The sequence below is a fragment of the Ciconia boyciana genome, chromosome 3 (assembly GCF_034638445.1).
Source record: "Ciconia boyciana chromosome 3, ASM3463844v1, whole genome shotgun sequence".
Lineage (NCBI taxonomy): Eukaryota > Metazoa > Chordata > Aves > Ciconiiformes > Ciconiidae > Ciconia > Ciconia boyciana.
The window spans coordinates 18,889,623-18,906,087 of NC_132936.1; the positions used below are offsets into that span (position 1 = coordinate 18,889,623).

At 44.0% G+C, this 16,465-nt stretch overlaps 1 protein-coding gene across 1 annotated transcript; it reads left to right on the plus strand.

The window, feature by feature from the left end:
- The first annotated feature begins 5,599 nt into the window (after positions 1–5,599).
- On the plus strand, positions 5,600–11,801 carry CMPK2 (cytidine/uridine monophosphate kinase 2). The gene is made up of 5 exons (XM_072857785.1): positions 5,600–5,732; positions 5,857–5,971; positions 6,738–6,939; positions 8,088–8,321; positions 10,194–11,801. The coding sequence occupies exons 1-5, from the start codon at positions 5,637–5,639 to the stop codon at positions 10,312–10,314; spliced, it is 768 nt and encodes a 255-aa protein (XP_072713886.1). The 5' UTR covers positions 5,600–5,636; the 3' UTR covers positions 10,315–11,801.
- The last annotated feature ends 4,664 nt before the right edge of the window (positions 11,802–16,465 follow it).

Genomic DNA, 16,465 nt, shown 5'->3' on the forward strand with positions numbered 1-16,465 from the left:
ATGGGGCTTCAAGTTTTCCCCTTCACCCAGTAATTATTGTTATCTCTATCAGCTGTTTCTTCCTGGAACAGATTTATGCCAGTAGGACAGGATGGGGGGCTTCTTGCTGTGTCTAGCCCTGGTAATGCCACCTCACAAATGTATTGCTGCAACATGATGGAAAACATCTAATTTCCTGAGGCTTTCCAAAATTGTCTCAGAGCTTGTCAGCAGAGACTATTTCAGTGAGTTACCATGGGAGGAATTATCCATGTGCCCTTCCAGTTCCTTGAGGTTTACGTAAGACACAAGCTTAAGGATGAAAACAGGATTTTTTAATAAAGTAAAGGGTTTGTTGATCACAAACTTGAAAATGGAATTGCGAAAGGAGGAAGACAAGACAATGCAAGTTTAGACTGAAACCTGACATTGAAGTTACCCCTTGGTTGTTTCAGTGTTTCAATGCATGGAGAAGTCTGGTACACTGTTTCACCCTCACTCCATATGTCCCTTCTGCTTTGTGTTAGGAACTCTATCCCATTCCATATCTTCTCTGGCCCCAATTAAAAGGGGAGGTCCCAGATGACTGGAGGCTTGCCAATGTGATGCTCATCTACAAGAAGGGCCGGAAGGAGGATCCGGGGAACTACAGGCCTGTCAGCCTGACCTCGGTACTGGGGAAAATTCTGGAGTGGTTCATCTTGAGTGCGCTCAACAGGCATGTGCAGGCCAACCAGGGAATCAGCTCCAGCCAGCATGGGTTCATGAAAGGCAGGTCCTGCTTGACCAACCTGATCTCCTTCTATGACCAGGTGACCCACCTAGCGGATGAGGGAAAGGCTGTAGATGTTGTCTACCTGGACTTTAGTAAAGCCTTTGACGCTGTCTACCACAGCATTCTCCTAGAGAAGCTGGCGGCTCATGGCTTAGGTGGGTGTACTCTTTGCTGGGTAAACAACTGGCTGGATGGCCGAGCCCAGAGAGTTGTGGTGAACAGAGTTAAATCCAGTTGGCGGCCAGTCACAAGTGGTGTTCCCCAGGGCTCAGTTTTGGGGCCAGTCTTGTTTAATATCTTTATCAATGATCTGGACGAGGGGATTGAGTGCACCCTCAGTAAGTTTGCAGATGCCACCAAACTGGGTGGGAGTGTCGCTCTGCTTGAGGGTAGGAAGGCTCTGCAGAGGGATCTGGACAGGCTGGATCAATGGGCTGAGGCCAATTGTATGAGCTTTAACAAGGCCAAGTGTTGGGTCCTGCACTTGGGTCACAACAACCCCATGCAACGCTACAGGCTTGGGGAAGAGTGGCTGGAAAGCTGCCAGGCAGAAAGGGACTTGTGGGTGCTGGTTGACAGCTGGCTGAACATGAGCCAGCAGTATGCCCAGGTGGCCAAGAAGGCCAATAGCATCCTGGCTTCTATCAGAAATAGTGTGGCCAGAAGGACTAGGGAAGTGATTGTGCCCCTGTACTCGGCACTGGTGAGGCCGCACCTCGAATACTGTGTTCAGTTTTGGGCCCCTCACTACAAGAGAGACATGGAGGTGCTGGAGCGTGTCCAGAGAAGGGCAACGAAGGTGGTGAAGGGTCTGGAGAACAAGTCTTCTGAGGAGCGGCTGGGGGAACTGGGGTTGTTTAGTCTGGAGAAAAGGAGGCTGAGGGGAGACCTTATTGCTCTCTACAACTACCTGAAAGGAGGTTGTAGAGAGGTGGGGGTCGGTCTCTTCTCCCAAGTAACTAGCGATAGGACAAGATGAAATGACCTCAAGTTGTGTCAGGAGAGGTTTAGATTGAATATTAGGAAAAATTTCTTCACCGAAAGGGTGGTGAAGCATTGGAAGAGGCTGCCCAGAGAGGTGGTGGAGTCACCATCCCTGGAGGATTTAAAAAAATATGTAGACGTGGCCCTTTGGGACATGGTTTAGTAGGCATGGAGGTGTTGGGTTGACGGTTGGACTAGATGATCTTAGAGGTCTTTTCCAACCTTAATGATTCTATGATTTCTATGATTATCCCCAGACCTTTATCTTTACTGGAGGGCCCTTTACTGGTGTCCTTTAAAGCATTAAAACATCTATATTCTATTTGTGTGTATTTTATGTACCTACGCATTTTATAGGCCTTCAACTTAAGTAATTCCTGCCTGATGTCTCAGACAGCTGTTTATCTACATTACAGGACTGTGCACTTAGATATATTTTTAAAGTTACAGGTTGATTAATTTTCAGGTTTTTTTCCTCTTTTTGCACTTTGGGTGGATCAAAAAGTTTTTGAATGGCCATATAGCTTCTTGTTGTGTCTGTATCTCTTCCCTATAGCTACATGCAAACACAGTGGGCCCTCAAAGATGTGAAGAGGCTCCAGAACTGTGTTTTTCACATAATTAGCACATTTCCTCTTGAACATCATTTCATATTATGCAGAAGACAAAATGATAAAGGTCCTTGTGAAGAAACTGAAAAATACTTACCATAAGTTAATTTCAAAACAGATTAATACTTTCTACACTGATTTTAAATACAAAGATCTGTCTTGGACATAAAAGGCAACTCTTTTCCTGTATTTTTACCTGAAATGTTTGTGTATAATCTGATGGGAAAGACCTAAAATCCTGCAAGAAGATACTTTTAAGTAATTAGCCAGGAGGACAGACATCATAAGCCTATTATAAATGATCTCATAAGCATATTATACATGAAGAAGGAAGCACCACCAACGTGGCTCAGGAATGCTTGTAAACAAGGTTATATCAAGGCAGTGGGAGGGGAAAAAGAAAAACGAAAGTAAGCTCTTTCTATTTAGTCAGAAAGGAGGGGAAAGGCAACAGTAGCATCAGGAAACCAGAAAAAGAGAAGAGCAAGGAGCCAGACAAGTCAGTGAGGAACACGACCAGCTTTTCAAACACTTCTGAAGTGAAACTTGGCTGCGAGTCAATTAGACCTCAATAAAATTAATGAACAGAAAAGTGGCAGCTAAGCTTCAGTATAGATAAAGGTAAGGTAATGAACATAAAACATAATCGAAACCTTGTATTACCTAATGCTGAGCTCAGTAGTGGCACTTATATCTCAGGAAAGAGATCTCAGAGTCACTGTTGCTACCCCTCTGAAATCAATGTCTCTGTGGGAGGCAGCAGCAAAAAAGGTCAACAAAAAGCTTAGTATCATCCAGAAAGGTATTGAGAACAAGGCAGATGGCATTATTTTGCTGCTCTGTGAAACCTTGGTACGTGTAGCAATACCTTGACTAGTGGTCCAGTTCAGGTGTCCACATCTCAGCAGGACCTCACAGAGTTAAGGAAGTTATCCCTGTAACTATATAATCAAGGGGATGAAGCAGCTGCTTTACAAGAGATTGAGTCTCTCATTTCTGACATGAAAAACCTAAAGGGGAAATCATGAAGGTGATAAATAAGCCGAATGTTGAACTGTTATTCACCAAAGTCAGTAATATTATTAGAAGGGGCACTTGTTGAAACAAGTAGGATATAAGTTTAAAACTTATAAAAGAAAATTGTTTTTATGCAACAGGTGCATTGCTGGAATTTGAGACCACGGGGGTTTGTGGAGGTAGACTGTATCGCAGAGTCAAAAAGGGATTTAAAAAGATGTATGAGCAAAGGTCCATAAATAGGTGCTAAAAAGAAGAGACGAAGACGTGCTCTCTAACATTCCTAATTCGGTGACTGTGGATGCTGGAGGAGCATGAGGACTAGGAGAAGGGATCACGGATAAGCCAGGCTTATGCACAGTGTGTCATTCTGCCAGACAAAATACTGGGTGAGAACAGCTACTAGTCTGACTGTATTGAGTCTGGCTGAGATGGAGTTAATTTTCTCCACAGCAGCCCTCATAGTGCTGTGCTTTGTACTGGTAGCTAGAAAGGTGTTGATAACACACCAGTGTTTTGATTGCTGTTGAGCAGTGCTCGCACAGCATCAAGGCTGTCTCTCCAACATTTCCCCCCCCTCACCAGTAGGCTGGGGGTGGGCAAGATCTTGGGAGGGGACATAGCCAGAACAGCTGACCCAAACTGAGCAAAGGGATATTCCATACCATATGACATCCGCTCAGCAATAAAAGCCAAGGGAAAGGAGGAGGAAGTGGGGGGCATTTGTTATTTACAACATTTATCTTCGAGAGCAACCACTACGCGTACTGAAGCCCTGCTTCCTGGGAAGTGGCTGAACATCAACTGCTGATGGGAAGTGAGAATAAATATTTTGTTTTCCTTTTGCATCCACGCACGCCTTTGCTTTTGCTTTTATTAAACGGCCCTTATCTCAACACATGAGCCTTTCATTACATTTTTTCTCCCCTGTCCAGCTGAGGAGGGAAGTGATAGAGTGGCTTTGGTGGGCACCTGGTGTGCAGCCAGGGCCAACCCACCACGCTGACTCAGTAGTGCATATTATTATGTTCTTAAAATTACCATCTATTGGCTTATTGTATAATGAACCATGTTTTGCCCTGTGCCTTCTGACATCCATACCCAGGAGCCATAGACATGCATTTGAGTGATGTGGAACAACACAGGAGTTCTCAGGCGTGAAGAAGGACCTTGCACCTGAGAAAGCTGGTTTCAGTACCTGCTGCTGCAACTGTACTGAAGAGCCCCCAAGGCTGCATTCCCAGTTCCTGTTCTGGCCCAGCCTTCCACCAGCTTGCTCAGCATGGGCAGTTTCCAACGCGTATAGCTGATCTCTAGCTAACCCATACTGCCTACCAGCTGCTCCCCTCTCCCTGCAGATACGCTAAGCAGAAGACATTTGGGCAGCATGTTTGAGCTGACCAGAGGAAGAGATCAAGTTTCTGAGGAATTTCTTGTAGAGTGTACTGATTTGTATATTCTTTCAGAAGATGCATCAGAAGCTTAACTTTAGATATCTCTAAGTGGCAGTTTTCCAACTATTGAAAGGGAGAAATAGGATTCTGCAGAGGTGCGGGTTCTCATGCATTTCAAGTTACCTGTTTTGAAAACTCAAAATCCACATTTTGGGCAACATTACTCACAGCACCTGACATGAAACTAACTGTTACAGCTATTCGCAGGGCTTCTTGTTACTGCCCCTGAGCTGATGAAAGCTGAAATCAGCCATCACAAAGTTATGAAAACACTGCAAGCTTGTAAAAGTCCCAAATTATTTGAGTCCGTTAGTCTTGTTATCAAGGCGCTGAGTAACAGGATAATGGGGTTAAGTCGCCAATATGCCCTGACAGCTCGGTGCTACTTGGGCACCGCACACAGCAAACCAGTTCAATCCGTTTTACAGCTTGCTTGTCTCTCTGGGCCAGTCCGAAGCAGCAGAGTATTTGCCCTTTTTTTTTCTTTGGAGACCACCAGGATTCAGCCACGGGAGTCCGTGGGAACGTGACCCTTTTTTGCTGGGGGGGCGGGCAGACGGGCTCCCGAGGCCAAGACCTTGTTTTCCACTTTCACTTCCAGCCCATCCATGCACAGCCATTTCCCGCGGCGACCAAGCCCGCTCACTGCAGTGCCACTACAGCGCGGGGCGCGAAGGCAGGAACCCCTCCCCTCTGAGGAGGGCTCGTCCCCGCGGACCGGCCCTTTCCCGGCCGGCGCGGCTGGTTTCGTTTCCCGCTGGCTCCGCCGCCGCCCGCCCCTCTCCGCGCTGCCGCCGGCTCCGGCTCCCGGCGGCGATGCTGCGGCGCTGCGCCCCGGGGCCGCCGGGCCCCCAGCCCCTCCGCCGCGCCCTGCCGCCCGCCGCCCCCGCCGTCCGGGACCGCCTGCGGGAGGTGAGCGCCCGCCGGGGCTGCGGGGGTGCGGGGCCGCGGGGCCGCGGGGCCGCGGCTGGCTCTGCCAGCTTCGCAGGGTGGCGCGAAGGCAGGCTGCGCGGCGGGGTCACATCTCTCCTTGCAGTGCGCGGCGCGGATCCCGGAGGCCGCAGCGGTACTCGACCTGCTGGAGACGTGTCCCGAGCACCAGAAGAAGGGACGTTTTCCCGTCGTCGTTTTTGAGGGGCTGGATGCCACAGGTAAGAGCAGCGTGTGGTTGAAGGACGGCGGATGAGAAATTGTTGGGAAGAGCAGCCGCTATGGCTTTCAGCCAGGCGTGAGGCTTAAAAATTCAGAAAATCCTGGAAAGCTGTGACAGATTCGAAAGATTTAGTAATTATAAACACCATCCTGTCTTCTCTTACTTGTAAAAGATCAAACAGTCTATGCTAATTTTCATTCAGTGGATGAACTCCTTATCTATGTAGATGAAAGAATACCAAGAGTGGAGTACTGGAAATTAAATTTCTTGTGCAGCTGATGAAACGTACTTTTACCAGAGAGTTTTCAAATAAACGAACTAAAATAGTGGTAGTCTGGGAAACTGGCAGCAGCTTGTCTCAGAGAGAAAGTTGCCTCTGAATAACTTTGTTTTCTGTATTTTCAGAAGAAGAAAGTATTGGGTGACAGCGTTGCAACGTCCACGTGAATTGTGACCTAGAAAAGGATTGTAAATGGATATATAGAGAAATTGCCATGCATTTAATGCTTTTAAAGGAGTGAAGAGAGAAAGCTGGCAAGAGGGAGGGGAGGAAGGCCCTGAGAGTAGGAAGTGGAGTAATGATTCCTGGCACCGGACTCATAATCATTTTCCACTGAAAACCTTATCACAAGACACTCAGGTTACATAGTCAGGTGTCAGAACATGTGCTACAAGTGAACAGATAGGAGCATTTTTCAGTTTTGAAAACTCAGTTGTATCTGACATGTAATATAACAAATGTTTCTTCTGTAAATGAAATGCAGGCAAAACCACTGTAACCCAGTCTGTTAAGGATACCCTGAATGGCGTTCTGCTACGGTCTCCACCAGCTTGCATCAGCCAGTGGAGGACAATATTTGATGATGAGCCAGCACCCATTAAAAGAGCATTTTATGCTGCAGGCAACTACATTCTTGCTTCAGAAATAGCAAAAGCATCCACTCAGGCACCTGTGATCATAGACAGGTTTGTATATTTAAGAAGTCCTCTTATATCAGCGCCATCACACAGTTGTTCAGTGTTACAAGCAGAAGTTGTCAATGATAGTCTCTGTGTTTCTTCTTTTTTCTCTTTTTTTTCTTGGAAGTGCTACTTTGCAGGTAGTCAGATAAATATTAAATCTTCTAAAGCGTAATACTTATGATAACAGTAAGGTGGGGGACTTTCAGCAGTGTAATACTCATAACTGGCTTTAACACACAAGAAAAGTGTTACATCTTCAGTTAGGAATAGTGGAGGCATGGACTGTGCAGCCCTGCCAAAGCAGGGCTCTGTGACAAACCTGAGGAGAATGAGGGCTGCTGATCATGGCTATCTCTAAGAAGCATCTGAGATATGGGTGGATTAGAATGACCAAGTTTTAGGTAGACTTACTCTTTGAGGATGTAAAGCCAGAAATATGCTTCCCACTTGTTTTGGTTTTGTTTATGTAATTTCTTGTTTTCACCAACTGTGTAGGCAGCTTTCAGTATTACTCTTAATAAAGAAAGTCTAGATGCACTTTGAAACTCCTGGCTTGTTTCAATAGATGTACTGTAACCTCCCCCCATAACACACATACACAGAAGTTGTTTGCGGATGTGTGAGTGCCATTTTTAATCAGCCTCAAACCCACTGAAATATATAAAATACAGTGCTTCATAGTGGTGGGAATGTTAAATACAAGTGAAATGCATAACCGTTTATAAATAGTCCATCTTCATTCACATGTGGTTGAACAAATCTGTTGCATGAAGTAGGATGGGAACCACAAAAAAGACACTGAGAGTATTGGATTTGGACATATAATGTAACTCTTCCTTTGACCTCTCTCATTATATGAGAAGACTTTCTTTGGATAGGAGTATCTCAAACATTCTTTGCCTAATGTGTAGCTTCTGCCATATGTTTTAATTAATAATTCACAGTAATTCTGAGTATTGCATTGAGTATTATGGCTCTGTTAAGAAAACATGGATGGCACAGAATTGCTCTTTACAGTTCCCTTCAAAATCACATTGTCACCTACCTAGTCATTATTGCACTTGTCATTATATTGACACCTGTCTCCTATATTGCTGAAGAATTACTGTCCTCTTTAAAATTTCTCTCTCCATTTTGTATTTTCCTGACAGATACTGGCACAGCACAGCCGCCTACACAATTGCCACTGAAATAAATGGGAAAGTCCAGGATCTTCCACCAGTCCATGATGAGGTGTACCAGTGGCCCGAGGATCTGCTTAAACCTGATCTTGTTCTTCTCCTGACTGTTGACCCTGAGGAGAGAGTCCGGAGACTTCAGCGTCGGGGGCTGGAGAAAACAAAGGAGGAAGCTGAGCTGGAAGCTAACAGCTTGTTTCGCCAAAGGTACACCTTAATGAGGAGTAAGAGGATGGAGGCAATCTTGGCTCCTGTGGGATCAGTAGCAAAATGTCCTACTCACATTACTGGGACAAGGATTTCCTGTGTCTAAGCTTTTGGGTTGGGTTTTTTTGGAAAGGATTCATGGCTGACAAGGAGGGTAAATTCTGTCACTTCTAATTGAAAATGTTTGAAAGCTGCAGGTGAAGAAGTTTGTTCTCCTGCAAAGGACTTTGGAGTTAAAATACTTGTATTTTGCTACTTGCTGCTTGTATTGTAGCACCTTTCTTATTGAGGTCATGAAGGAGAGAGACCTAAAAGTTCCAGAACTGGGAAGCAAGGAGTTGAAACACATAGCTTCCCCAGAAAAGTCTGGAATTGAGCTCCAGATTAAGAGAACAAAATTTAGATCTCCTCTTGTAGATGTCTTTAGTTGCGCTAAGTGTCTCAGGTCGCAATATAGCCAATACACTCAACGGAGCCTTTGAAATGATTCAGCTCACCATCCGCTTGGAGCCCAGTGATCTAAGTATAAGTATCTAGAGCCATTTGATATGATCTGATCTAGAGCCATATGATATGATCTCTGCATGAGGCTGGCAGATGTGACGCAGAACCTGTGTATCCTTTCCGGCCCAGCAACTGGAGGCTAAATGAGATAGTCCGGGGCATCTCAAGGAGTACTAGATACATTTGCTTAGGCAACTGAATTGCACCCTAGGTATCCTACTTCAGGGTGTGCTGAATTGCTGTCTAGGCTCTGCCAAATGTATCGATTGGATCATCATTGTCTATAGTGGAAACTTAAATACCTAGAGCTCATGTAGATACCTCAGTATAGACACCTGAATGTCGGTGTCCATATCTACACATTGCAAAACTGAAATCTGGTTCTAGGGTTTTAACATTTCTGGTGATTGTTAAATATCCTTAAAATATTAATCCTTATTAATAAGGATATTATTATTAATATATCCTTATATTAATATCCTTAAATATCGTAAAATATCCTTAAAACCTTAAAAATATCCATTGCTTAATTCTGACAGAAGCTCTGTGCAGACACGTAGTTCATATAGGGGGACATGCAGAGGGGTGGGTGAGCCAAGGGAACATGCTGCCATTTTAAGAATCTTTCATGTTTTAATTCTGTTACTTCTTATTCTCGTCAGAAAGCCTGTGGTTATTTCTGCTTGTTAATTATGTCAACCTGGATGTGAGAACATTCAGAATCTTGCTTGATTTGTCTTGCAGCTTGTGGCCTCAGTGTTTGACATTACTAATTCTTGTGGGAACAGAGAAAATTATATTCACGTTCTCATTCACATCCTCATAGACTAAACGTGGGAGAGTTCTGCATTCTGAGAAGGCTTATAGTCTAAGCAAGGAGGTTTTCATCCTGAATTTCATTCCGGTATTCATCTGGTTAGCAAAGTTGATCAGAGGAAAGGGTTAAATGATGTGTCAACTCTGTAATCCAGTTCTCCCGTGACTCAAAGCTGAGATCAGTCAGTGAGCACACCTACACAACACTGTACCACATAGTTCAGAGACACCTTAGCAGGCTCTGAATAAATTAACTCAGGTGTTAGAAGCAGGCTGTCCACTGTACTGCTGTACCGGACAGTATCCAGTGTTAAGCTGTAAAGAAAGAAATACTTTAATGCCATGCTGTGTGAACATGGATAGAGCTCTGGGAATCATGTCAAGGAAAACAGGCACTTTCAGGTTCGCATTGTAATAGTAACTAATGGTTTATTGCTCTTTGCAGTAGATTTAATTCTGCAGCACAAACACTTTCTTCTGAGACTGATGACTAATGCCATTTCATATCCCTGCAATTTGTAGTTTCATTTCTCTTGTTTGGTTTTTAAATAGAGTTGAAGAGTCATACAGAAGGATGGTGAATCCTGAGTGCCAAGAGGTTGATGCCAGCCCCTCCAAGGAAGAGGTTCTCCAGACAGTGCTACAACTAATTAAAAAACATTGTGCTTTGTGAAAGCAACTTCTGTGTAATAGCACTTAAAAGATACTTTTTATTATCCCTCTATTTTTGCTACCTGAAAATGCACTGTGATATGTTTAGTCCCACAGAAGTATCTTCTCTTTCTTCTGTGGACAGTAATCTGGGCAGGTTATCTGTTTCACCATTACCTGCTGATACTTTTCTGTATAAGGCAAAATACCACTCGCATGTTGTTCAGCATTCTTAGCAAAGCCACAAACATACTACGGTCATGTATGAAGTACCTCAGAGTGCTCTCTGACACTGTGACATTTCAAGATGCTATCACGTTGCATCTTCATCACCAGGAGAACCTGTTCCTGCATCTGTTGTGTGCCAGAATTCACTGGACTGCAGCAAGAGCGTTTGGTGCACAAGGAGAGGATGAAACATCATTTCGCAGTAAAACAATAAAATGATCATAACACTGAGGAACAGAGAATCCAGTGGCCCAGTGTTGTTTACTGGAATAGAGGATAAGCAGCTGCTGCTGTGATGTGCACCCTGCAAAAATTGTGTCATAAATGAGGGCCAGTAAGCATCTAGGCCTCTAAGTAATAAAGTCCAAGCCTGTCGACATATACAACTGAAATATCAATTCATTTCAGAGGGAAACAGGAGGATGCTGACATATTAGAAACAGAGGCCTGAGAAGAACCTGAAATTAAAAACATTTGATAAATGATTGGCAGACTAACAGAACAGCAAAGCAAGGCAGATCAAACCAACATGTCCCTTTCTCATGTCTTTGTTAGAATTAAAGGTCTGCAAGAGGTTGTGTGCCACATGCAGGATGTTACTGTGCGTAATCATACTTCTCATTTCTGTGGCATTTCTGCCACATTTTTGTCCACAGTGTCTAAAAAGACTGCACTATTACTTTAATTTAAATTTATAACAAATGTAGAGGTTTGTCACTGGCTGCTGAACCGCAGGCAGGTCTGGGAGAGGAGCAGCAGGAATACACCAACACCTGCCATCGCGCACCCAGCAAGAGCATCACCTGCTTTATGTGTTATAAACTGTTTTGCTGGGCAGTCTGATGGCCACAAGAGGTCAGGATTTTGGTTTCAGTGCTTAAAAGACCTGAAGCTCCAAATAATTTCACGCAGGTTAAGAAATTTAGGCTATTTCTTGGTAGATAAAACTGGTTTTCTACAGCTTTGGAGTGTGGTAGTTGTGTAAGACTGGGAGGTTAGCCCGTAGCACAGCGCTGGCCTGTGGCCACCAGCCTCTGCCATGCAGATGCCCTGGACCATCCCTGTTTACCTGTGGCCAACCCATTTTGGAGGCCAGGCATTTGCTAGCACAGACAAAGGCTGCTCTCTGTCAGTCGTCCTCAGGGCAAAGGACATGCCAAAGCATGTTTCTTTCATTACTACCCCAGTAAATTTAGCAATTTGATAATTTAATGATTTACTAGTACAGACCTAGTTTTAGGATGTGATCCTGCAAAGATCCTGATACTACAGTTCTCAGAGCATCTGGGGTGTTAGACTAGTAAAGTACACACACAGAAACTTAATATCAAGCTTCTCAACAGTTCTGTTAAAAGTCAGTGAATCCAGTCCTCACTGAACAATAAACACTATTTATAAAGTTTGGGTGTTTCTTGAAGTACAAAACAATACTTTCATTTGCCCAAATTAAACTTTTGTTTAATTATTAACAAATTAAGCTTGAACTTTTTAGTTATTTTAAAAAGTTCTCCAAGAGTTTTATAGGAGAGAATTTTACAAGATGTTTTGTTTTTTATTTTATTTTATTTTGGTTTGGGTTGGGGTTTTTTGTTTTGTTTTGTTTTGTTTTGTTTTGTTTTATAGAACTCACCATAGTCTTTCAGGCATCTTTTTTCTCATTTTTAATCTCATTTGCTTGCATTTTTTTTGGTCTAGAGGGGAATAGATACTTAAATAAAATGGTATTCAGTTGCCTAAACATAGACATCCACAGCCAGTTAGTCTCTCTAAGGTATCTGAGATGTCTGCATGGGGCTGCCAGATATGATATGAGACATTTGGTTGAGCTGTTGATCTGTAGAGTGGCAGCTGGAGGCCTGCAGGGATACCATATGGTGCCTAAAATGGCACTATTCACCCATTTAAGCAGTGAGAGGGTTAGAAAGCAGCAGTGCAGCCTCTTTGGGCTGTATCTATATTAGCAGGTGGCCTGGAACAAGTAGTAACAAGGATCTGTAGTGCAGAGGAGCTGGTGCAGAGGACCCAGTGTGTGCCCTCCATGTATTTCAGAGATTTATTTCAGACCAGCTCTAATCTGGTCGCCTGGGCTGGTCTCTCTGTAGTGCAGTAAGTGTGCTTCTCCACCAGATCTCTTGGTTTAGCTCTGTCTGGATGGAGTCCAGTTCACAGATGCCAGGACTGTTCCACGACATGAAGCAAAGTGTGGTGAGGAGGGGTGGTCAGGAGGAATGCTTCAAAAATGCGTTCCTGATCCAAGCTGAAATGCTAACGGGGATGTATTACGGAGACGTCATGTAGAAGCAACATGTATCTCCTGGAAAGGTTTCCTTGGAACCAAAACAGATTTTGGGCCCGGTTTCCTCAGTGTCCAGATCGAGGGCTCACCTGGAACATGCTACAGCTCCTTTTGGTCCATGGTGCCAGGTTTCCTGCAGGGGGGAACCACAGGATGGGAGCAGGGAAGAGTGGATTTTGGTGTGTGCTTGGCCCCATCCTGCTGTAGCATGGAGTGTAGCCAAGGTGCTCATCCAGTGTTGGAGTAGCAAGTGCTGCTGTCAGCCTGAGAGGTGAGGAAACCACTTGTAAGCAAATACCAAACTTCAGCAGTGAAATGTAAGGCTGGTATTCAGCCATTTCGCCCCCCCCCCAAGTAAAAGTTTGCAAGACAAAGACTTGCAAGACCCCAAAGTCAGAGGCTAGAAGATGACATGCAGGCTCTTTCAGAAGACATGAAATATCTATCTCCATTACAGATACAGTTTCATAGTCATGATTTTTATCATTATGTTCTATAGAGATAACAAGTGACTTTATACACAAAGTGATGCTTTATCGAGTAGGAGTTCACTGTGCTGAGTGCCTGGAACTAACACATGACACCTAGAGAGGCCAGTTCTCCACCAGGTTTTCTTCACTGTTCCACATTTGGTGTAATCTCCCCATAGCATTACTAGCTTCTAGAAATTTGCCTAAAAATGTGCACGCTGCCTCCCCTATCAATTCCTTCCAGTTTCAAAGGCAGGAGTGTCAGGACATTCCATGGGACTTTGATGGAAGGAAAAATGTCTCTCTTCAAGCTCGGGATAAACAAAGGCCCCAAAGCCCGAAGAGTTTTTATATTTGTTTTTATTTTCCTTTTTTATTTTCTTTTTTTTTTTTAAGGAATGAATAATTGCTAGTTGTCTGTTAAAATTCATTAGCTTTTTCAGTCCCAGTTCCCCTATTTTCTTAATTTGAATATTTGAAGAAACACATAAGATTGAATTGTTGCTGCAGGGGGCTGCACTGACTTTGATCTTTTAAATGGAAAGCTATGTTCGATAAAATTAAATCAGCTCTTTTGTAAAGACAAAGTTCATCACCCTCTGGCTTAATTTAACTAAACAGATGTAGGGTTTATGTAAATGTGCAGTCATTGTAACGTGAAACAAAAGCTAGAATACCCTGCCATTAGTCTAAAAATGCATTCTGTGTTACCAGCTGGTCAGTCATGACCTTTTATTCAGCCATAGAGATAGTGCATGTCATGTACTCCAAAGCGGGGGAAATATGACGAAAAATGCTATGCCCGCAAACTCATTGCTTGTGAAAAGAGCCAGCCAGATAAAGCCCCATTTTAAGCACGTGGCAGGTACAGAATGAGCTCCAGAGGGGTAATTTACTTTTTCTGCTGCTCTCTCCCTCCCCGGGGCCAGCTATATAGGGGAAAGGTTAGTGCAGTCTGCATATTTGCTTAGGCTTTTAGGGTTTTTTTTGCAAAAGATGCTGTAATCAAGCAGGCACGTCTTTTCTTGAGAGGACGGAAGACACAACTTCTGCAGAGGACGTAGACCACCTCCCACAGCTGTAAGTCTCCTGGGCCAGCGACTCTGAGGCTTTTGTTGGTGATACGAATACTCTTGTAGAGGACCATTTCCAAATAACTCTTCCTCGACTCTAGTGGTATTGGTCAGACTTGCATGAGGTTGGAGCAGTGAGTAACGATGCAGCATGCTAATGAGTCTCACCCGCTGATGCAAGCAGATTTTGGTGTGTTGACACACAGAAGATACTGTGCTGCTGCTGTCTCTGAAGTTTGGTCTGTATCCAGCTGCATGTACTCCTTGTTCCCAGCCTGTAAGCTTTTGAGGTGAATGCTCCAGTCCATGACTGCAACTTCCGGAAACCTCCCTTTCCCTCCTGCAGTCCGAAGTGTGGGCAACACAAGCTTCAGACACCCCTGATACCCATCTTGCCCCTCCAGAAAAGAAATCCTCAAACATCTTAAGACTATTTTTAGTTTTCACTCCAAAATGGGATGCAATGCTTCTGTGTCAGGTTGGCAAAAATGTCTCCGTGCTAATATTTTCATTTGAGCTTTCTCACTCTACAACAATATTTTACTGAAGCTGATTACCTAAGTATGTCTGTTCTCCTGAGAGCTATATAGACATTCCTTAATAATGTAGTTCATGTATTATTTTTGTGTACTATGTGTGTGTATTGCCCAAATAACATGGGTTTTGCTCTGCTTTTGCATTTTCCACATAAGCTTTGTTTGCTAAATGGAATATAGGCTATTTTAGTGAAGGGAAGGCACTTGCAGTTAGCTTTTATTTAGCAGTTCCCAGCTTCTGAACTGCTGTTGGGTTTAACAGTGGTATTTGTGATCAAAGGCCTTTTAGTGGGTCTGGCTCTGCTTCCCCGTAGCAGCACAGCTCCTCAGCTACCAGCAGCATTCCCATATGACTCTTGTAACAGCAAAGAGTTCAGCTCTAGAGTTCGTCTACTTTACAGTCACAGCTGCCTCCCTTGGAAGATGCATCATCTGTGCAACAAACTGCTCTCAAGGTACCGTAAAAAGCCTCTCCTTTTTCTGTGTGGGAGTTTCACTGAGCAGACAGCTATGAAATTATCTGAATGTGGGCTCTGCATAGGAAATTAAAACTTATTTATCTGCAGCTTCAATTTAAAGGAAGCACCTATATGTAGCATTGCCAGAGATCACCAAAAATAGGTTCACTTTCTCAAAGTGTTTGATCTTAGGAAGAAATTGCTTGCCATTTCACAAAGGTTTTCCTGTAAAATTGAATCTGTTGGGACAAAACCTGTTGCTCACATAAGTCTCCAGAGACACTGGATCTACAGGGTGGTTTTTCAGGATGATTTCACAATATTCAGAAGGGACAGGGGTTGCTACTCTCATCTTCTTTTCCAAATAAGTTCTTTGGGCAGTTCTGTTCAGGGCAAAACAGAAGAGCAGCTGCAGTACTGTCCTGGAGAAGGGGAGCAGAATGGTCTGCAGCCACTTGTACATGCAAACTCACTGGCCAGAACAGGCCCTGATGTCCACCCCAACCACGGAGCCCTAGGATGCTGCACATGGCTCAGAAACCCGATCAAACAAAATTGCAGGAGGCTGCAGAGAGCCCCTCGGGGAGGGCAAAGGAAAACAAGAAAGTCTTCCAATACAAACAAAACAAGCTGGGAGCTGCTCCGAGTTTGCAGCCCACCAGGCAGAGGGCAGGTCTGAGGCAGAGGGGAGTCCATGAGAGCTGTGCTCAGCCCATGCTGTAATAAAGAATAAGACAGGAAAAATGGGGGATAGTCAAACAAAAGGCAGACACAGAGGAATACTCATTTCCCTCCTGAAAGGTCATGCCACAAAAAGCACAAAAAGCACAGTAAATATTCCATACAAAATCATCAATGGAAAAAAATGAAGAAAAAGCGAAGGGTAGAAGCATTTCTATTTCAAAACCTGATCATCTATAATAGAATCACATTGATGCAAGATTGGAAGGATGCAAGGATGATGGACTGGATGCACATCAACCTGAACTGTGCATATGTATATGTGTGCATGTGTGTGTGTATGTGCGCACATCTGTGCTGGGGGAAGGCATAGGGAATTAAATCTGTCTCTGAATACATAGTTTAGTTATATGACAGGAATTTTTTTTCAA

What these genes read in the sequence shown, in the direction of transcription:
- CMPK2 (XM_072857785.1), top strand. Translation starts at nt 5,637, where the DNA reads ATGCTGCGGCGCTGCGCCCCGGGGCCGCCGGGCCCCCAGCCCCTCCGC. An exon ending in TGAGGGGCTGGATGCCACAG is followed by an intron (nt 5,972 to 6,737) that starts GTAAGAGCAGCG and finishes AATGAAATGCAG; the next exon opens with GCAAAACCACTGTAACCCAG. An exon ending in AACAGCTTGTTTCGCCAAAG is followed by an intron (nt 8,322 to 10,193) that starts GTACACCTTAAT and finishes GTTTTTAAATAG; the next exon opens with AGTTGAAGAGTCATACAGAA.